This window comes from Etheostoma spectabile, chromosome 19 (genome assembly GCF_008692095.1).
Source record: "Etheostoma spectabile isolate EspeVRDwgs_2016 chromosome 19, UIUC_Espe_1.0, whole genome shotgun sequence".
In the NCBI taxonomy this organism is placed as follows: Eukaryota; Metazoa; Chordata; class Actinopteri; order Perciformes; family Percidae; genus Etheostoma; species Etheostoma spectabile.
Genome location: NC_045751.1, coordinates 4,205,269 through 4,226,842, shown reverse-complemented (window position 1 = coordinate 4,226,842; position 21,574 = coordinate 4,205,269). Strand labels below are relative to the sequence as shown.

The following is a 21,574-nucleotide window of genomic DNA, read 5'->3' as shown; positions in this document are numbered from 1 at the left end:
AATTGGGGTGCCATATGTGAATTACACACATTAATAAAACCGTGGAGCTTTCAAAGACCACAGTATCCTCAAACTAAGAAAACTAAAGCCATTATAGGGCTCCACACTAACGTTTTTCACCAGGAGCACAGTGGCCCCATACTGAAAATTTTAGGGACACAACCAAAAAATTTAGGGGCACACACCGTAAATCAACATGCTAACCAAATATTCACATTTCCACTAATTTGCACTGTACTGCTAAGAAATACTTTGATAACAGATGCAGAAATTGAACAACTGAATTTCCCATTGTTTATGCTCTCAACTTATAAAGCACTTTGTAATTTTTGGTTCTGAAAAGAAATGTGTAACTAATATGCCAAATCTAATACGCAAAAATGAAGGAGGCCGTGTTTATTCTGGGAATACTCTGGAATCTGGGCGCATTGTGGAATTTTAATAGTCTCCTTGTGTGTATGATGCTGAGTAGGAATGCTGTGAGAGAAATTGCAGCAAATATGTTTTACTTAATACCAGACTATTTATTTAAGCTGTGTGTGTGTGTGTGTGTGTGTGTGTGTGTGTGTGTGTGTGTGTGTGTGTGTGTGTGTGTGTGTGTGTGTGTGTGTGTGTGTGTGTGTCAATCCATGGAGTGCAGTGGTATATTGTAGGAAGTGGGTGGAGTTTCCATTTTTCTTTTTGTGCCAGAGTGAGACTTGAAGCCAAAACCTTAACTTAAAGTTTGACTCTTTGGGATAGTGAGTAAGTGAGTGAGTGAGTGAGTGAGTGAGTGAGTGAGTGAGTGAGTGAGTGAGTGAGTGAGTGAGTTAGTGAGTGAATGAGTTTTTAGTGAGCTGACAACCGTTGTGCTCAAACTAGGTGTGTGGTTGGCTGAGATGCCGCATATTTGATAGTGACTGGCAGCACAACTTTGAGGTCTGGTGTGTGTGTGTGTATGCACATGTAAGTAGTAACAGTTTTAGTTCAACATCTTTACATTGAGCACATTATTTGAAATTGTGGACATTTTGAGTGACTTTTGACTTGGTCATTGGGTTAAGGTAGGAACCAGCTTAAGGGTTGAGGTTAAGCATGCAGTTGTGATGGTTAAGGTCAGGGGCGAGGAAATGCTTGGTTTCAACGAGGGTCCTCACAATTATTTAAATTACAAAAAACGTGTGTGATTGTCTAAGGGCCAACGCCTTGAGAAGCATCCTGTTTTTGTTGAACTCATCCAGCGTATCCTTGAATCCCCGGGCCTATTCTGTAATTGTACAGTTGAGCACCAGGGAGAAGATCACGGAGCCAGAGAGAAGGCACATAGAGTGAGAGGAACAGAGTGAGACAGAGATAGGGATGATTATGGTATCGGTGGTTTTCCAAAAGTTGTTGACTGAAACAGATTCTCCCACACTGGATGCACTGGTTCCTTAGGGGTAGATAGCGACAACAACTATTCCCTTTCCTTTGTTTATATTCATAGGATGAATGTGTAATTGCATTGTTTTCCCTTAGCTACAAATGAAACATATTAAATCTGTAAGTTGTGCAACACTCTTTTGCAGAGGCACTATTTTGCGAGGACAAAGTTGCGAGTTTGATTCTTTAGGCTTAAATATTGATGATGTAATAATAATAAGCTTTATTCAGCATATTAAATATCAACAAATGAGTAAAAATGTGCTACAGCACATACTCAAACATGAACTATTACTGTTTCCCAAGAGTAGTGTCTATTCTCAGGGCTGTTTCATGTCTCTCTCCTTGCATTTCCTGTCTGCTTATCTCAACTTTTTGCAAAAACTAGTAGTTATAACTGTATTTTTTGCCACATAGTAGACACATAGGATACTGCGTCATAAAAGTCAGACAGATAATAACTGTTGCAGACAAAATGTATGGTCTATAAGTGTTAGCTTTTTTCATTCCCCAGGAATATGACTCTTCCACACAAAACATTGCACAAGGGTCTTTCTTTTATTATCCACCAAGATGAAATTGGGGTCAGAGTTTGGTAGAAGTAGAGGAAATTATGCATTTTAAAAATAACACTGGCCGGCCAAAAGGGGATGCTAGGCTGATCAGCCACACCAAGGTCGTTACTGATTGTCCTAGAGGGGGAGTAACTCTTTTCATGTTTGGAACACTGTATTCAGGTCTCTGTTGACCCTTCTGCTGATGCAATTCATTAGTGGTTTAACAGATGTTGGCTTTACAGCCATCATTTTCTAAAATGGTCAGACCTTAATGATCAGAGACAGAAGTAGAGGTGAAGGAGGAGAGGCCAAAGAGAGAGCGGCCAGAGAACTGTCTTTTACAGAAATAAGCAGTGTTTTGAAGCAGTGAGAGAGAAATGTTGATAAAGGATGGAATACAAAAATAAAGAAAAGATCAGACTGATAAAAAAGGAAGATCAGACAGGTGCAGTGACAGACAGGTGTTGATAACAGTATCAGTAGGTGGGTGGATGTCCTCTGGCTCATTGCCTGATTGAGGCCAAGGAGATTCAGTGACATCACCTGAGGCTGAATGTGTTGCTGTAGGCTGAAACTCAATTATCTTTTTACTTGCCAGACTGCATGTGTGTGTGTGTGTGTGTGTATGTGTGAGAGAGTTTGTGTCTCCTCCATGAGCTTGATTTGGCACACTATGTACACACGTTCACGCAAACACACACCAGACAAAGCTTATATTTACTCTTGAGGCAGAATCACGAGTTCTAAAAAGAAGCATGGGTTTTGCCAGTAAAAGGAGTTATTTTTTGCAAAGTCATCGTCAGCACTAGAGGACACCCACTGTGACAGACAGTCATGCATGTGCACGGACACCGTCTGGAGCAGCTACGGTGATAGATTGCTACTATCTGACTGTCTCCCATGAACACCTTGGCCTCTCCTCTAAACTTCATCTCTCTCTCTATCTCGGTCTCTCAGAGCCTGCTTAAATGTCCATACAAGATACAGAATAAACCGGTCAGATACCACCAATCCAGTTGACTCCACCTCACCCTCATGCTGTCTGTTTTCCATATCATGTCAACCAATGATCCGATATTCAGATTAGACAGCTTTTAAAGAAGCAACAAGTCTTAGAGTTGTTAGTAGTCTTGTCTTATTAAATTGTTGTTGCAAATTTTCTCTTTAGGTCCAGAGCATCTTCATGCAAGTTTACAGTAATCATTTACCTGTGCTGTCATATCCAACAGTACTACCTCAGCTGTAACTGTACTGCATTTCAAATGTTGTCTTCTATTCAGTTAGGTCAATAAATTTTAAATTTGACATGACAATTCCAGTGAAATCCAGTCAGCTCTCCGTGCTGATCTTTGCATGTTTGAACTAACTGGAGCTGCTGGGGATTGAACCCAGGACCTTCAAACCAGCCTGTTTTACATAAAAGAAATAGCAAGAATCCTTGTAAAAACAGCAGCACATGTTTGAAGCGAGGGAAGTGGGATGATATACACTACCGTTCAAAAGTTTGGGGTCACCCAAACAATTTTGTGTTTTCCTGAAAAGTCACACTTATTCACCACCATACGTTGTGAAATGAATAGAAAAAAGAGTCAAGACATTGACAAGGTTGGAAATAATGATTTGTATTTGAAATAACTTTTTTTACATCAAACTTTGCTTTCGTCAAAGAATCCTCCATTTGCAGCAATTACAGCATTGCAGACCTTTTGCATTCTAGCTGTTAATTTGTTGAGGTAATTTGGAGAAATTGCACCCCACGCTTCCAGAAGCAGCTCCTACAAGTTGGGTTGGTTGGATGGGCACTTCTTGCGTACCATACGGTCGAGCTGCTCCCACAACAGCTCAATGGGGTTCAGATCTGGTGACTGCGCTGGCCACTCCATTACCGATAGAATACCAGCTGCCTGCTTCTGCTCTAAATAGTTCTTGCACAATTTGGAGGTGTGTTTAGGGTCATTGTCCTGTTGTAGGATGAAATTGGCTCCAATCAACGTTGTCCACTGGGTATGGCATGGCGTTGCAAAATGGAGTGATAGCCTTCCTTATTCAGAATCCCTTTTACCCTGTACAAATCTCCCACCTTACCAGCACCAAAGCAACCCCAGACCATCATATTACCTCCACCATGCTTAACAGATGGCGTCAGGCATTCTTCCAGCATCTTTTCATTTGTTCTTCGTCTCACAAATGTTCTTCTTTGTGATCCAAACACCTCAAACTTGGATTCATCCGTCCACAACACTTTTTTCCAGTCTTCCTCTGTCCAATGTCTGTGTTCTTTTAGCCCATCTTAATCTTTTTCTTTTATTGGCCAGTCTCAGATATGGCTTTTTCTTTGCCACTCTGCCCTGAAGCCCAGAATCCCGCAGCCGCCTCTTCACTGTAGATGTTGACACTGGTGTTTTGCGGGTACTATTTAATAAAGATGCCAGTTGGGGACCTGTGAGGCGTCTGTTTCTCAAACTAGAGACTCTAATGTACTTATCTTCTTGCTCAGTTGTGCAACACAGCCTCCCACTTCTTTTTCTACTCTGGTTAGAGCCTGTTTGTGCTGTCCTCTGAAGGGAGTAGTACACACCGTTGTTGGAAATCTTCAATTTCTTAGCAATGTCTCACATGGACTAGCCTTCATTTCTAAGGACAAGAATAGACTGTCGAGGTTCAGATGAAAGTTCTCTTTTTCTGGCCATTTTGAGCGTTTAATTGACCCCACAAATGTGATGCTCCAGAAACTCAATCTGCTCAAAGGAAGGTCAGTTTTGTAGCTTCTGTAACGACCTAACTGTTTTCAGATGTGTGAACATGATTGCACAAGGCTTTTCTAATCATCAATTAGCCTTCTGAGCCAATGAGCAAACACATTGTACATTAGAACACTGGAGTGATAGTTGCTGGAAATGGGCCTCTATACACCTATGTAGATATTGCACCAAAAACCAGACATTTGCAGCTAGAATAGTCATTTACCACATTAGCAATGTATAGAGTGTATTTCTTCAAAGTTAAGACTAGTTTAAAGTTATCTTCATTGAAAAGTACAGTGCTTTTCCTTCAAAAATAAGGACATTTCAATGTGACCCCAAACTTTTGAACGGTAGTGTATATAGTTTAGTTTTCCCTGCTGTGAGTGGCATTTCTGTGTCCTTGCTAGTAGTGTACATTCACTGTCCAAAATTCTTCCTGTATCTAGCAACTATTAAATACAGTAGTGTCTACATGTACAGTTAACGCAACATCTGAAACACAATGCCTTCTTTACAGTATTTCACAACTGCACGTAGTTCTGAATGAATGTAGCCTTGTTGAAGACAGCAGATCTAGTCTATAAGTGGTGAGAATGTCGGTGAATCAGTGGGAGTTTGCATATTAATGATTTAACATGTAGGAAATTGTTCCACCATCAGAAACAGACATTTCTACCGAGACAGTCTTTGAAAAATCTCCATACCTAACAAACCATAGTGCTGGTTCACTGACTAGTGCATTTTTTCACATCTGATGTTTTGAAGGAAATGTTTAGGAGAGCAATAATGATAGAAATATTTAAATAGCTGGAAATGCTGGGGATTGAACCCAGGACATCATACATGCAAAGCATGCGCTCTACCACTGAGCTACATCCCCTTGATGCTGCTGGTAACCTGGCATCCTGACCTGTGCACAATTTGGCAAACATGATTTAGTCTGCAAGAATTAGCAGGAAAAAAAAGAGCAAACGGTAAGCAAAAAACATTTAAGCTAGTTAAATACGTCATACATCATGTTCCAAAACAATCAATCAGACAGTCATACACACTTCTGCAACGATTGGCCGGATGAGCCTTTTTTGGACCCCTGCCTGTGTTTGCAGCTCAACCACAAATATTACCTGTGCGTTGGCAGCAATAAGCAGGCAGCGATGTGTATTCAGAAAAAAAGAGAGGAGGGTCAAGTTCTCAACAACAGATAGGCACTGAGTAGGGATGGGCATCATTTGGATTTTAACAAGTCTGATTCCAATTTCAATTCTTCCTTACGATTCCAATTCTTATTGATTCCGATTCTTTGAGGGGTGGAGTTGAAACAAATCACATGCCTATTTTCACAAATAAAATGAAACGTTCCAGTTTTCAATGGTGGTTGGCCTTTTACAGCGTTTTTCAACGTAAAATAAAGCCACACTAGAGCGCAGCTTACTGTGCTCCACGGCTGCAAAACAACAAGCGCCTGGCCGCTATGGAAAACTTGCTCATGTTAATTTGCAGATGATTTGAAACCAAATCCTTAAAACAATTCCAATAAAGAAACAATTCTACTTGAATCGTAGAATCGTTTTTGAAACAATTAACAGTAGGAATCGGTTCTCGATGCCCAATCCTAGCGCTGAGAGTAGGATTCTCCCTTTAACTCAACTCCACATTTTTGAATGGAACCCTAACAGTTGGAGTTTACTACACACACTAGGGAATGTTGCCACCTACAGTATGTGTTAGCTGTAAAGGCAATATTTTATTTCATGCAGCCTTTTCATTACCTTTCAATACCTTCTGCCTTCGTTCTTATGTTGATAAGTTTGTACAGCTTGTTTTTATTTGACATGGTGGCCTTGTTCTGAATTAACACATTTTCACCTTTATAAACCTAATGTTTAGTACATGTGACATGTATGTGCATACATTTTGTGTGCCACTGTCTCAACTGTGTTGATATTCATTGCTTTTTTACATGGTATTCAAATCTTTATGTGAATAAGTGTGCTTGTGTATTTGTGTGTTTTTCACCCTTTTGTCGCAGTATTATGACATTGTGGCGCATGCTTCTAAAAACGCCCTGTAAATCCCTTTCAAACTGCTGCCAAAATTGGTTTCCCCAGCATCCTATTTTGACAGATATTCATTCAAACTGTTTTAGTCTTCTTCATATCATTTCTCAGCTTTGTCAAAGCTTTTATTCCATTCAAATACCTAGTTTGCAAATGCTTCTCAAAGTGACAACACAGTCATTCCATCCACGTATATTTAATCCCAAAATCCAGGTTTCGAGTGACAGCCGATCTTCTATTCAGACATCGCAGAATGTTTTTTTCTCCTTTGATTGCCTTAGGAGGTTGTGTATTATTGTCATTGATCTCTCCTCCATCCATCTCACATCAATAATCTCCTTTATTGCTTCTCTACTTTAGCAACTGAGCCTTGAGGTAAACATTATTTTTTCATCCACACACCAACACAAACACATTTAGGCTATTTAGACATTGTGCTCCTCCAGGAGGTTCAAAGCTTTGCCACAGTCAACATCGGTGTATACTGTATACCCCTGAACCAACTCCTCATATCTTATTGGTTTATCTTTAACCCAATTACTGTGTTCCTATGCCAAAACATACCAAAGAAGCTTTACATTATGAATAAAGTTGGAGATGCTAGGGATTGAGCCCAGGACCTCACATGTGAAACTACACTGAGCTACATCCCCTCCATCTAAGTGTGATATGTTTCCATATTTGACTGTCAGATAAGTGGCTCTTTAAATGAGAAAATGTACTCATAGATTTAAAAAAAAGAACCAGCATCCCATTATTGTTTCTTACCTTTGATCAGTTTTCAAAAGTTACCACGACTGCAAAATGTAAAACGAATGTGTGTATGTGCATATGATATGATAATATGTGACTGTGCACTTGCAAATCATCATTCCACATTCCATTTAAATTAATTTTCTTTAAAAAGTTGCCATTGCTGGAACAATATTGTCTGTATAGAAACTCAAAACCAAAATTTATAAATCTTTCTTTTCTGTCCTTACTACCTGAGAGCAGTAATCACACTACAGTACTCTTTGTTTTACCATACTTAAATAGGCAAATTGAGGAATGGATTTTCCTTTCTTAGGCAACTACAAATTCAAACAGCTATGATTTACAGTGGTCTTGGGATGGGACATCAGAAATGGAGATGCTTAGAAATGAGTAATCAAATCTTATTCTTCAGATATGATTTGCTTAGACATATAAAGAGGTCAGCGAACTGTAAATACTACCTCAGTGTTGTCTGTCATTTAGAGTTAAAACAATTGCTCATAAAACCGCAAGTACAGGTAAAATAAAGCTGATCTTGAGTGTTTTTTTTCCCCTGAGACATTTCAGCTAAAGGTAGAAGCCGTCTAAAAGCAGACTCATATCTTTAGGTTACTTAACGTAACCCCGGTTCTTTGATAACAGAGTGAGGTTTTCACTATGGGAATCGCCTCGCGTGACCAACTATGGAAGCTCCAATGACACCACGTCTGTCCGTGACAGACAGGTCGAACTGTGCTGGGCCACGCCCCCTCATATAATCACAGTCGCCGGCTCCTTACAAATCATTCCAGATAGGTTTCTTTCCGTGTCTCTGCAAGGAGGGACATGTTGGTGAAACACCTCACTCTGTTATCAAAGAACCGGGGTTACGTTAAGTAACCTAAAGTTCTTTTCTAACTTCGTTGGGTGTTTCACTATGGGAGATATAGACCACTCCCGATTGCCTGAATCTCCCAAAGCCAAATAACATTGAACCGAGACTCACACCAACCCGGCGCCGTCACCTCCAGCACAGCCTGTGCCAGGGACGGTCCGGAAACATCGGGCCTGTAGAACCTCACAAAAGTGTGAGGCGTAGCCCAGCTTGCTGCCGCACAAATTTCTGCCACTGAAACACCCCTGAAAAGGGCCCATGAAGTGGCCATGCCTCTCGTTGAATGAGCTCTCAGACCCCGCGGGGCCTGCAAACCTTTACACTCATAGGCCAATGATATGGCCTCCACAATCCAGTGGGACAGCCTCTGGCGGACACGGCTTACCCTTGTGGGGTGTAGCCCAGGACACGAACAGCTGATCAGCTTTTCTGAACACAGCCGTCGACAGGGCACAACATGTGAAGCCTTCTCTCCTCTTCTGAGCAGAAGGGAGGCGGTGGAAAGCCCGGAGCTCCACTGAGGGGCACCTGTAGGCTGACTCCACCACTTTAGGCACAAATGCTGGGTTGGGCCGCAACAGAATCTAGAGAGCCCTGGGGCAAACTGGAGACAGGTTTGCTGAACAGACAAAGCCTGTAATCACTCACTCGCTTTGCAGTGGTTAAAGCCAAGAGCAAAGCTGTTTTAAGAGAGACAAACTTCATCCCCACCGCCTCCATAGGCTCAATGGGTGATGAGAGAGGGCGTCCAACACGACCGATAAGTCCCATAGAGGAACCAGGGGCCTGGAAACTGGGAGCTTGCGACGTGCCCCTTTCATGAAACAACAAACCAAGGGATGTTGCCCCGCGGGCTTATCCCCAAAACCCACGTGGCAGGCTGAGACAGCAGCCAAGTACACCTTAATTGTGGAGAAAGCTCTTCATTCATCCATCAGGTACTGTAGGAAACACAGCAGGTCCACCACAGAACACTGAAAAGGGATTGTATCCCTACGTTCACACCACTCCTCAAAAACCCGCCACTTTCCGCTGTAAAGAGAGCGGGTGGACGCGGCCCTTGCGCTCTGAATGGTGTCAATGACCTGCTCTGGCAGGCCTGATGCATTCAGGTTCCACCTCTCACGGGCCAAGCCCAGAGCGCTACGCGGTTTGGGTGGGGGTGGTAAATTTCCCCGCCCGCTTGGGAGAGAAGGTCTCTGCGTATGGGGAGAGGCCATGGCTCTCCCACCAGGAGCTGTATTATCTCCGCCAACCAGTGCTTGGATGGCCACCGCGGCGCTATCAGGATTAACGATAGGCCCTGCCCTCTCACCCTCGCCAGAGTGGGAGAGATGAGACTGAGGGGGGGAAATGCATAGAGCAGCACGTTTGGCCACGGGTGAGCTAGAGCGTCCACACCCAGCGGTGCATTTACGTCTGACAGAGAGAAGAACATTGGACACTGTGTGTTTTCCTGCGAGGCGAAGAGATCTACGGCTGCCCGACCGTATCTCCGCCAGACTTGTTCCACCACTTGTGGGTGGAGAGTCCACTCTCCGTACAGAGGATTCCCCCGTGACAGGAGATCTGCCCCTCTGTTTAAAACGCCCGGCACGTGTGTTGCTCGGAGAGACAGCAGTCTCACACTGCTCCACAAAATCACCCTGCGAGCTAACATGTGTAGCTGCAGTGAGCGAGTGCCGCCCTGGCGGTTGATGTATGCGACCACTGTGGAATTGTCTGTTTTCACTAAAACATGACGACCTTGGAGAAAGTGCAGGAAATGTTTCAGAACCAGAAACACTGCCATAAGCTCCAAGACATTTATGTGAGCCTGGGCTAATCTCCGGCTCCATGTGCCATTCACTGTTCTCCCCCACAACGTCGCTCCCCATCCTGACAGGGACGCGTTCGTTGTCATGGTTAACCTGGATGACACCGCCCCAAGCGGGACACCTGACGCGAGAGTCACCGTGTCTCTCCACGGGTGAAGGGCTGCTATGCACGCTACGGTTATTTTCACCCTCCGGTTGAGGTGACTGCGTGGGCACATGTGTAATGCTGCCACCCAACGCTGAAAATCTCTCATCATTAGCAGCCCCAAGTGTACCACAGACACTGCTGACGCCATCAGGCCGAGCAGGCGCAGGCATAATCTGAATGGCACGGCTTTGCTCAGCCGGAAAAGGGAGAGGCAGTGCCCCAGAGACGCTAGTCTCCCCTCCGATAGCGTGACGCGATAAGAGAGGGAGTTTATTTTGAGACCCAAATACTCCGTACATTGCGCGGGTTCCACTCGGCTCTTCGCCCAGTTTATGTTGAACCCCAGATCCCTGAGATGAGTTATCACCGTAGTGGAATCTCTGACAGCCTGCTCCCGAGAGTGGGAGCAGACCAGATAGTCGTCTATGTACGAAAATATTCTGATACCGCTGTTCCTCAACGGAGACAGCGCCGCCTCCACACACCTGGTGAACACCCTCGGTGCTAATGACAGCCCGAATGGGATGGCTTGGTATTCGTAGGCTCTGCCCTGATACGCAAACCTGAGAAATTTCCTGTGTGCAGGATAAATGGCGATGTGGAAATATGCATCTGAAAGATCTATCGTTACAAACCAATCCCCCGGGCGGATTGAACGACAGAGCACTTTGTGTGTTAACATCCTGAATGTGTATTTTCGTAGATGTCTGTTTAACACACGGAGATCCAAAATCGGGCGAAGCAACGAGCTCCCTTTCTTGGGAATGAGGAAATAGCGGGAGTAAAACCCCTGATGCGTTTCCTCGCTCGGCACAGCTCTGATCGCTTGTTTGTTTAATAGGGATGTTATCTCGTCCTGTAGGACTTGTGCCGCATCCCCGTTTGTCATAGAAACTAACACACCGTTGAATCTGGGTGGTTTCATAGCAAACTGCAGTCTGTAACCCTGACAAACAGTGGATAGAACCCATGAGTGAACTGCGCATGCGCGCCATCTATCCGCTCGGACAGAGAGTGGACCCTTGTAGTCGCATTGCAGTGACGTCACCTCCCTGGCCAGGAGAGAGCGATCTCCCCTGGGAGGAGCGAGAGCTCCCCCTGCAGGGACTTGTCTGACCGAGACTGCTGGCTAGTCTGTGGACCAGTGGCCTGCCTCTGTGGCCTTGAAGCGCCGCGCGCTACTTTTGCTGTCGGCGCAGCAAAGCTACCTCTCTGTCCCTGCTGGGGACGGGGTGTGTGCCTCCGGGGCAGGCAGAGGTCGAAGGCTTCACCCTCCTGTTTTCTGAGGGTGCTGGCCTCTCTCATCTTCTCCAGAGCTGGGCCAAATAGACCTTTGGTGGGGTCATATGTTGCGTCCATGACTCCCGCCTTCTGTGTGTCACTCAGGCCTGACAGGTTCAGCCATAAGGCCCTCTCACCTGCGACTGCGAGCCCCATCACACGGCCGCAGCCCTGCACTGCACCCCGTGAGGAGCGCAGCACCAGGTCATTCACCACCCGATTTTGTCCCAGAGAACCGGGTTAGGTGCTCCTGAGTCCAGCTGGCGGCCCATGTCCTCCAAGATTTCCGCCTGGTATGCAGCCAGCAGTGTCATTGCATTTAGGGAACAGACTGACTGCGCTGCTAACTGTACATCCTTTGAAACATAGAGGCGGTGAGCCGCTCTGTCTTGGTAGGCAGAGGAATGCTGTGGGAGGCTGAGAGAGAGCGGCGGTTTGGGTGGAGGTGGTGAGCCACTGAAGGCTCCACCGCTGGGGGTTCGGCCAGCCCCAGTTCACCCATCCCGAAGATCTCCAGCTTAGAGCAGCCCTTGGTTGGGAGCCTACTCTTAAAAGGGCTGGACCAGAACCGGCTCATCTCCTTCATACAGGCAGCACAGCCGCAGAAGCTGCTTTGCCGGTGGCTGGGCTGGTGGGAGCCTCTTGCCATCATACAGGTCTCTCACCGCCCCCTCGGGGTCCTGGGCTGCCGGCCATTGTATTCCCAATTTAGCCGCTGCCCGTTTACAGACCTCGTACAAGTTACTGTCCACTGGGGGAGCAGTATCGGATGCACTAGGGGGCCTTGATTGGGGAATGGGGAATGTGGAGTCTTCCTCCTCTTCCTCCATTCCATCCATGTCGAGGAGATCGGAGATTGCATCACCATCCGAGTCCTCACCGCCCGGGCCCACTTCGAGGAGGTCCTCGAAAAGTGGAGGCATGACCGGGGATTCCTCGTCCATCATGTCCGCCCAGCTAGCTGGAGCTCGCGGCAGATGGGTGCTGCTTGTGGCCTTAGGGGTGGCTCCCGACAGACATGGGTCCTGACTGTTAGCCACGGCCACTCTCAGCCGTCTTTCCAGTATTTTCTCCGACATAGCTGCACAGTGGGCGCACGACTGGGGGTCAGCCAGCGCCGACTGAGCGTGTTTAGCGCCCATGCAGGCTATGCACATCGGGTGAGGGTCCCTGCCCGATATGGATGCCCCGCATGACGCGGGGCACAGGCGGGATACAGCCTCACTCGCCTTCGGCTCCGGCCCTTTGGTGGGGGCCGCTGCTGAGGACATACTGGAAAGGAAGAAAAGACGGCGTAAATATACAGCCCTTACAGGCGCGTCGTAACACGTTAGCCTGTCAGATAAAGTAACGCCCGGGGTTTAGCCCGCGCTAACTTTAACCTTATACCGAAAGAGTTAGCCCGTCGTAACACGTTAGCTCACTCCCGGTACACGGTTCGGTTACCAAGTAAATGCTAACCAAACACTCAGGGGCTCGCCGTAACGCGTTAGCCAAGGGTATAAGAGTTACACCGCTAGCAGCCGATAAGCAAATACCGACTAGCTGGCAGAAAAAGACAGTTCGCCGTGACGCGGACACTGCTTTAACTGTGTAATTACAGGTGAAACTTCAATCGAAGTACTTACTCAGCAAATCCAACTGGGTCGGGAAACTGCGTTCGGCGACGTGGTCCTTAACGGTCCGTCTGTGAACTGTTTAGCAGATAACCAACCAAACTAGCCCAGAAGCGCTGAGGGAGCTTAGTATAGTTTCTTCACGGGAAGAAAGCGAGAATGATTTGTAAGGAGCCGGTCGACTGTGATTATATGAGGGGGCGTGGCCCCAGCACAGTTCGACCTGTCTGTCACGGACAGACGTGGTGTCATTGGAGCTTCCATAGTTGGTCACGCCGAGGCGATTCCCATAGTGAAACACCGAACGAAGTTAGAAAAAGAACTTGGACAAATAGCTCTTTCAAACTGACACCCCATCAGCAATTCTTGGATCCGTCTCTCAATAGAAAAGGATTATAGCCCATTATATCTCCCCTAATCCTCTCCATGCATCTCTCTCTCTTCCTTTTCTTCTCTTTCTCTCTCCTCCAAAACTGCCCACAGTTTAGCTCAGTGTCTTCCCATCCAGATTCCATTTTTCTTTTCCTATCTGTCTGTCCTGTTGGTACGAGAGATAAGGAGCTTTTACACTGGACAGTTGTTGTAGTTAAGACAAAAGGAATATAGGGAATGTAAGACAAGAGAGAGAGAGAGAGAGAGAAGAGAGAGAAGAGAGCAAAATTAGTTTGTGTTTATATAACTGAGTGTGCATTTGTCTGTTTTTTGACCTATTGTAAACTCTTGTGTGTACTATTTACTTGGTATGGCTATAAGTGAGTGACTCCTGAGTTTCTCTATTTGCACCTTCACTCCGTGTGTGTGTGTGTTGTGTGTGTGTGTGTGTGTGTGTGTGTGTGTGTGGTGGTGTGTGTGTGTGTGTGTCAGTGTGTGTGTGACTGTGTGTGTGTCCTCATCGATGTAATTTTCCCATATCATTTTCACTTTTCTTTGAAACATTCTCTGCTTCACGGGATCTGCCTACCTCTATCAAAGCAGCAAAGAGAGATGAGATGACTTTTTCCTTGTTCCATCTCCTCTCCCTCCAGCTACTTAACTACTTTCTCCTCCTCCGCCGCTTCCCTTTTCCTTCTTTCCCTACATGTCATTTTAGGAGGAGAAATTCTCAGCTATGTTTTTTGTCTCCAGCTCTCTCCTCCCTCGTACTTTGCAGACTTTCTGTGAAGTATTTTCATCTCCACTCTGCTTTTATCTTCTTCTCACTTTATCTCTCTTGTATTACTATAGATTTATGATGTATTAACCTGGATTTATTGTAATCCTCTGCCTAAACCACTTGTGATTTTTTTTGAAGTGGGTCTGCTTAGATTGTATCTAAACTCCATTAAATGAAATGCTACTTTAATACCAGTCTGCAAATGCGTTTGGGTAGCTGAAATCTTGGAAACATTAACTTTACACATGAAATAAAGATGTTAGGCAGCCACTGTTGTATTAGTTCAGCATGTTAATGTTGCAAAGATACAAAACGACACCCACAGAGGGAAGCCTGTTTTCAATCTATACACTCTACATCAGATCACATTTGAGTATATATACGTTGCCATAAATTGTCGGTGTTCTGTATTGTGTAATCATGTTAACTGTTACACTGCCTGCAGTATTGTGCTTTATCTTGGTGACTGCCACCTTGAATATGTAATCCTCTCTTTGTATAGAAGTGTTTTCCTTCTCCGTATTTGGCTGTTGAAGAACACTTAAGCCATTTCCACACCACACACAGTTGCACTTGGATCAGCATACATCCCACAAATCCATTTTGAGTTGCAAGAATAATGACTCTGAACATTTGTGTGCCTTGAGAGGAGGATTATAATCCACTGGCCCAAAGCCAAGATTTATAAAAGGGTGGGACAAGTCATCCTGAGGACTCACGCTGAGCCCTACTTCTTGTATAACATTACAATAATAATGTGAAACTTCATCGATCCCCCAGAGGCAACGTCTCTTCACTCCAAAGGAAGTTAAGAATTACAGAGCAACAACCACGGTGCCTTTGCATAGAGGCTTTTGCAGAGGGAATGCTTTGCAACTGGGATTATCTGGACATTAAATGACAGTGTCCCGGCAACCTAACCCCGAATGAGCAGAAAGCCTCAATCTGCTCATCCTTAAAAAAACAAATTATAAAAAAGAGTCCTAATCTGCAGCTCAAAATAGTATTTCACTTAGGTCCAAAAATCATTTTGTGTGAAAGAAAGAAAAATAGTCCTGCACATAAAAGAGGGGGGGGGGGGGGGGGGGGTCCCCTTTCGATAAAGCCAGGCTAGTGGTTTCCCCCTGTTTCCAGTCTTTATACTAAGCTAAGCTAACCTGTGGTCTGTAGCCTTGCATTAAACTGACAGATATTAAGTGGTATTGATCTTCTCATCTACTGTAAGTCTCCACCAGAATGAGAAGCTTGAAGATTGTTAAATTGTAAAATGAACATTTCCTTCTAAGGATTGGTTCACAATTCTTCAAATCTGTCTTTAAGCAATAGTCAGATGCCCATATGAACGTTTCAACAGGTTATACTTGCTGTAATCAATCCCCTTGTTTAGACTGGCTATTAAAAGATTTTTGCTAGTGCACTTTCAACATAAGTGATGAGGGATAAAATTCCCTCACACTGTGCACAAATGTAATCAAAAGTTTATCTGAAGTTGATGTGAGTCTTTTTGTTACCATCCTTCCACAGCAACTCAACAGGGAAACACTGCCTGGTGTTAGTATTTATTTCAGAATCCCCTCTTCAGTAAATCTAAAGATTTTAATTAGTGTGTAATTTCACCGTGATTGGGTAGTATGTTACCCTGAGAGTAACTAAAGGACGTTATTGATGGTATTAGTGACTTGCTGAGTTCACCAATCTTGTGCAGAAAGCTCCAGTATAAACTCAACTCCCATGAGATGTTAATAAACACCATTCCTACATTGGTTCTGTGTAAAAACATCATTCCACCAGACTTTTCCTTCTCAGCTAAGATTACAACCCCAAACCTGCAGTCACTGAACCCAAGGTTGCTCTCTCCTTTTTTCTCTCTGTATCTCTCTATCTTTAGTTAATTTTCCATCACAGTCAGCTAGTTCAGTTTAGTGTGTGGTGGGTTAAAGTGCACAGAAGGGCTCGGGAGGAAACCCCACCCAGACCTGCTGACATACGAGCATACACCCAAGCACAGCCACTGCAAAACATTCACACAGACAGGAAGCATGCTGCACACACACTCAGATTATTTGGCCATACATTCAATTGCAAGAATCTGCAATTCTGTGCTTTCTCTCACAATTTCATTTATTTATATATAACTATGGTTTTACATTATTTATATGAGGATGCATGAATTATAGGAGTGCATGTTTTTCATCTCGCCAACACACACACACGGTGCCAAGGTCAGGCTGTTCACACCTCTGTGTGACGTTGGTTGAGCAGCAGGTGGTCGTACAGATGGAGACCGGCATCACTCTTCACACCAGGATATGGAACCTATTAGTCCCATTCTGAAAGATGGATGTTTGTTCCACATGATGCACACACAATATTCTTTATCTTAACCCTCATAAAACCTTGTTTGTCTGTCAATCTGCCTCCATATACATCTTTTAATCTATTCTTTTTTACTGTCACCATTTTCAGAACAATTTGTCAGAAGGTCATGAAAAACTATCAAACTAGAATCAGAATCAGAAATACTTTAATTGACCCCGAAAGGAACACCGTGTGATTAAGGGATTTCTGAATATTAAAACCAAGACAGAATCATAAGATTCATGCGTTCTTTACATAAAGAAGATGTTTTAATAATTACAATAGTAAAAGAAGAAGTGAAAAAATATAATAAAGCTAATAAATATCGTGTTTTGAATTCCAACATGTGTCCTTTTTTTCTTGCACAAAACAAATCATGATACATTCATAGTCAGCCTGACAGACTATTTACGAACTAAACTGTGATATCACCGTCTGACAAAGGTGGATCCACTGTCTTAGCAACAGATGCTTTTCAGATCAAACCTCTCTTCTCTTTAATTCAAAAGTTGTTTCTGGAAAAGAGAATGGAAAAATAACCTGTATGAAAAACTATAGAAAGGGCTCCTCAATTAACACTATTATAAATCTCCAGTGCCTGTTGTTACTCTTTCTTTTCCATTTCCTAACACTGATCGGTTCCATATCTTGTTCTGTCAACCATATTCCTCTTCTGTCTTCATCACCTGTCCCTAGTCTTCCGTCTGGACCAAAATTGGTTGCCGACCAACTTACTGAAAGACAGATTTTAGCAGTACACAGAACCACAACGCTTGTGTTGCTACAAATATACTAAATGTTTTCATTTTTCTGGTTTCACTGCCAAAATATTTAACCTGCTGTGATTGTCTTATCGTCACAAAACAGCAATTAAACACTTAATTACTAATTTCTGTTTCAGTTGCCTGCAGTTAGTTTATGTCTTAACAAGCAAATTAGTCCAAACACTTGAAGGGGCTATCTATACAACATCATTTAATCTCCTAGGCCGTCTCTACCTTTCAAACATCACTTTCTCATCTCTTTTGTAATGACACACTTTCTCTTCTTCTTCTCACTCTTTTGCTATTTTCTCACTCATGAAGGCAAGGTTAGTTTACATATTTAGCACATTTCAGCAACAAGGCAATTCAAAGTGCAACCATTGAGACAAAATGCAAAAGATACGCTACAAAAGGAAATTTACATACATATATAAACAGTCATTGAAGATTAAATAAAAACAAGCTAAAAGAGAGTATGACAGCTATAAAATACAAGAATAAAAATTACAGTGCAGTGTGGGAAATTAGTAATTAATAAAAAATATATTTTTTAAGGAGACCTGTAAAGACACCGTTACGCTAGTTGAGTCTACTAAAGATAAATGCATGGACAAGTCTTTATTTGAGTTCTTGCATATCCATTCATTGATTTGCTCACTGGCTTACTCAGTCCCAAACAATGTAAATTTGTGTGTCGGCTGCAAAATTATGGTAACTTTTTTGTTTTCCATAATCTGAGCTAGTGAAAGCAAATACATATAGATATAGATAGCAAACAGAAAAGGCCCCAAAATGGAGCCTTAGAATTCTGAGGACAAATGGAACGCACCCAAATGTTGTGGTCAGTCGTGATTAATGCAGCAATGAGATCCAATAATAGTAAGACTAAACTTTTGCCACTCTCTGTGTTTAAGTGGATGCCATTAAATACCTTAACAAGAGCACTCTCAATGCTGTGGTGTGACTGGAAGACATCCCAACAATTTACCATCTCTACTTCTTCACTAATTTATTCTAATTTTCTCTCATACATTCTCTCTATTTCTCTATTCACAGATTGTAAGAGGACAACACCACTGCTCTTTGTGCATGTCTCTGTCTCTGTTCCTGTCTTTTTTGTCTGTATCTGAGCATACACAGATGGACTGTGTCTCTTTCTCATCTCTCAGCTTTCAAGCCACTTAAGGAAAACAAGGTCATTCTTCCCTTCTCCTTTGAGAGGTTTGTTATTTGCTATCACCTCTCCAATCTCTCCACCCAGCTCCCAACTCTTCTCTGTGCTGTCTTTTATAGGTCTGCTCTGTCACCATCATCTCGCCTCCTTGTCTCCTCTCTTTTTCTTTTTTTTCTCTCAAAAGTGCGTGAGAGTCACTATGAGTGTGAGCTTCTTTTTGGACTTTTTTCAACTATAACTGTTGTATACAGTACAACTGTAATAAACAATTAACGATGTTAGGTCCTCAATAAAGTATACTTCTTAAAAAAGTGTCACTTTTCAAATATCTTTTTCCTTCTTTCTATTTCCTCTCTCTCATATGAGTACTGTCTGCAGAGCTCTTCTCATCCTCTGTCCTGTTGTGTTTTTTAAGTGCTTCAAAGAAGGCGTCCAGCTGCCATCCTCTGAGTCTCAATGTCATTCTCATCACTCTAACTTTATTTCCAGATTCTGCTTGAAACCAGGCATGTAACTACACTGGTCCAATTGAATGCAATTGATGCATCATACAGATGTCCTTTGATCATTTATTTCCACATTTCCATCGTAATACACCGTGAAAACTACAAGAAAATAAACATAAAATACAATGAGTCAAATATATTTCTTTCAGTCATTTTACAGTCTCTTAAACACGTTTCCTTAACTAGACGTGCCCCACAATATTAGCGTCACAACAGTACAGAAAGTGCATTAAATGCAAAGAAGTTACAACATATATTAAACAAGTATAACAAGGCTGAAATACAAAAGCACAATTACCGTGTGCGCCTCTTGAACCGTGCAAATTCTTTGTTTGAGTCCGTACATTTTTCATCTGAAGCCACGTTGGCTGTCTTCCTTCTTACCCACAATGCAACAGGTGTGGCCTTTGCTAAACTCTGGTCTTTTGACCCTTGACTTCAACATAAAAATTGCATTCTAATAGAGAACAACAAAATGTAAACAAAAATTAGTTTTAAGGTAAAATATTTTAGTACAATTTTAGATCAAACATCTCTTTTTAAACTCTTTTTATTACAGTTTAAGGTTTTTAATTACTGTATTAATTCACACACTAATGAAATTATCAAAAATATAGACTAAACATGTAATCTCAGTAGCACTGTCCCTTAGCACATATTCCCTTCACTTCTCTCCGTCTGACGATCAAGCTCTCTGTAACTTGATTTATTTGTATTAACATGGCTGCAACCACCAAGGTTTATATAATTGGTTTGATAGTAGTTGTGATTATTATCTAATTCCGAAACATATTTTCATTTAGCATACACTGGAACTGAGCATATGCACAGAATCAGAAACTCAAGAATGAGGTAACGAACCTAATGAGGATCTTCCCGTTTTTTGACCTTCTGTAAAGAATGTGTCGCCATATATCTTTTTTTCCCTCAGGGATGATGGCCAGATAAAAGTGCTGTTGTCGCCCACTGGTCCCTCTTGTCCTTTTCAAGTGTCCGTCTGCTTTAATTTTCTCTATGACCGCTTGGCTTTATCAGAAGTGACTGCGAGGCAATTAGGTCATGTGGCCGCTGGTGTGTCGAGCGCCTGTGTTTCAGACCAGATGATCAATGTCCTATTTGTCACAGTCTCAAACTACATCAATGAGCTATTCATCACTAACAGACACACTGACAGACAAGGACAGAGTGTGTGTGTGCTGTCATTGTTGCTTTGTATGTTAAATATGGATATCAGATGGAAATTCCATAGGCACATAGTCATCAACATTTCCTTCATGTTTATGTACACTTTGTAAGGTTTGTGTCGGAATACAATATCACAGTATTGCCTTAACCCATTTAAAATTCACACATTGGTGGCAACTTAGTGAAATTTTTATTTGGATTACATAATAAAAGTTGCTTAAGGAATTGAGAGAAAGTTTGTAAAGTGTGTCTCACTCTTGTGACCGCAATATCTCAGGACCCCCTGGAGGGAATTTCTTTAAATTTGGCACAAACATCCAATAGGACTCAAGGATGAACTGATTAGATTTTGGTTGTCAAAGGTCAACGTCACTGTAATCTCACAAAAAGCATTTTTGGCCATAACATTTTGCCAACATTTCAAACAAATGTCTAATAGGATAAGATTATAAAGAATTGACATTTTATAAATATCCAAATGGTCAAAGATCAACTTCCCTATCAGATCACAAGGTTCTGCAATATGCTGTTGTGTCCATTACTCAACGCCATAACCTAGGAACAGAAGGGGAGACATCTGTTCGGATACTAAATTGGCGACACTAATCTTGGGTGTCCACCTTGAAACTGTGGTTTTGTAGTTGTATAGATCTTTGTTGCTGCAGGGTTGCACATGTGTGAATTCAATCACCCATGTTTTGCCAAAAAATACACTTAATACTGTTTTATTAAATTGCTTTAAAGTCTTCACAACAGATATTATGTAAGTGTGGACAGACAATAACAATAACTCAAACTTATTTTCAATGATATAACGTTACCTGAAAGCGATAACTTGGTGAGGACAATGCTATCATAACCAATAGACTTTACGGCCAAGTTGAACCAAGTTGTAATAAACTGGAATTGTGCATTTTGAGAGGGCTCAACCCCTGTAAGTGTTCACTGTATTGTAGAATCACTGATATAGAAGCTCCAATGCAATTGTGTCTGTCCTCTGACCTCATTGGACAAGATATTATCAGTGAAAGGCTCTAATCCATATTTAAAAAATTAAGGTCTTACAAATGGCTGAAAAAGCTTTGAAAAGACCTTGAACTGGACCAAGTAATGATGGTTCATCATTCAAATCAACTTGTGATTTTACTTTTAATGTCACAATAGAAAAATAATTATGTACGAA

The 21,574-nt window shown here is 42.9% G+C and overlaps 1 protein-coding gene and 1 non-coding gene across 2 annotated transcripts; both read right to left on the bottom strand.

The window, feature by feature from the left end:
- Positions 1 to 5,510: 5,510 nt before the first annotated feature.
- Positions 5,511 to 5,582, bottom strand: trnaa-ugc (transfer RNA alanine (anticodon UGC)). The gene has a single exon. It is a non-coding gene; the product is annotated as a tRNA-Ala (tRNA).
- Positions 5,583 to 9,343: 3,761 nt separating this feature from the next.
- Positions 9,344 to 12,137, bottom strand: LOC116669443 (uncharacterized). The gene is made up of 3 exons (XM_032499326.1): positions 11,984 to 12,137; positions 11,563 to 11,811; positions 9,344 to 11,461 (listed from the first exon to the last, which is right to left on the bottom strand). Exons 1-3 carry the CDS (start codon positions 12,135 to 12,137, stop codon positions 9,498 to 9,500), a joined length of 2,367 nt encoding a protein of 788 aa, XP_032355217.1. The 3' UTR covers positions 9,344 to 9,497.
- Positions 12,138 to 21,574: the final 9,437 nt, after the last annotated feature.

Excerpts from the sequence above, each read along its gene's own strand:
- LOC116669443 (XM_032499326.1), bottom strand. The coding sequence starts at position 12,137 with ATGGGTGAACTGGGGCTGGCCGAACCCCCAGCGGTGGAGCCTTCAGTG. Across the intron at positions 11,812-11,983 it reads TATGTTTCAAAGGATGTACA|TGCAGGGCTGCGGCCGTGTG; the intron begins GTTAGCAGCGCA and ends CACGGGGTGCAG. Across the intron at positions 11,462-11,562 it reads TCCCCAGCAGGGACAGAGAG|TCCCTGCAGGGGGAGCTCTC; the intron begins GTAGCTTTGCTG and ends CGGTCAGACAAG.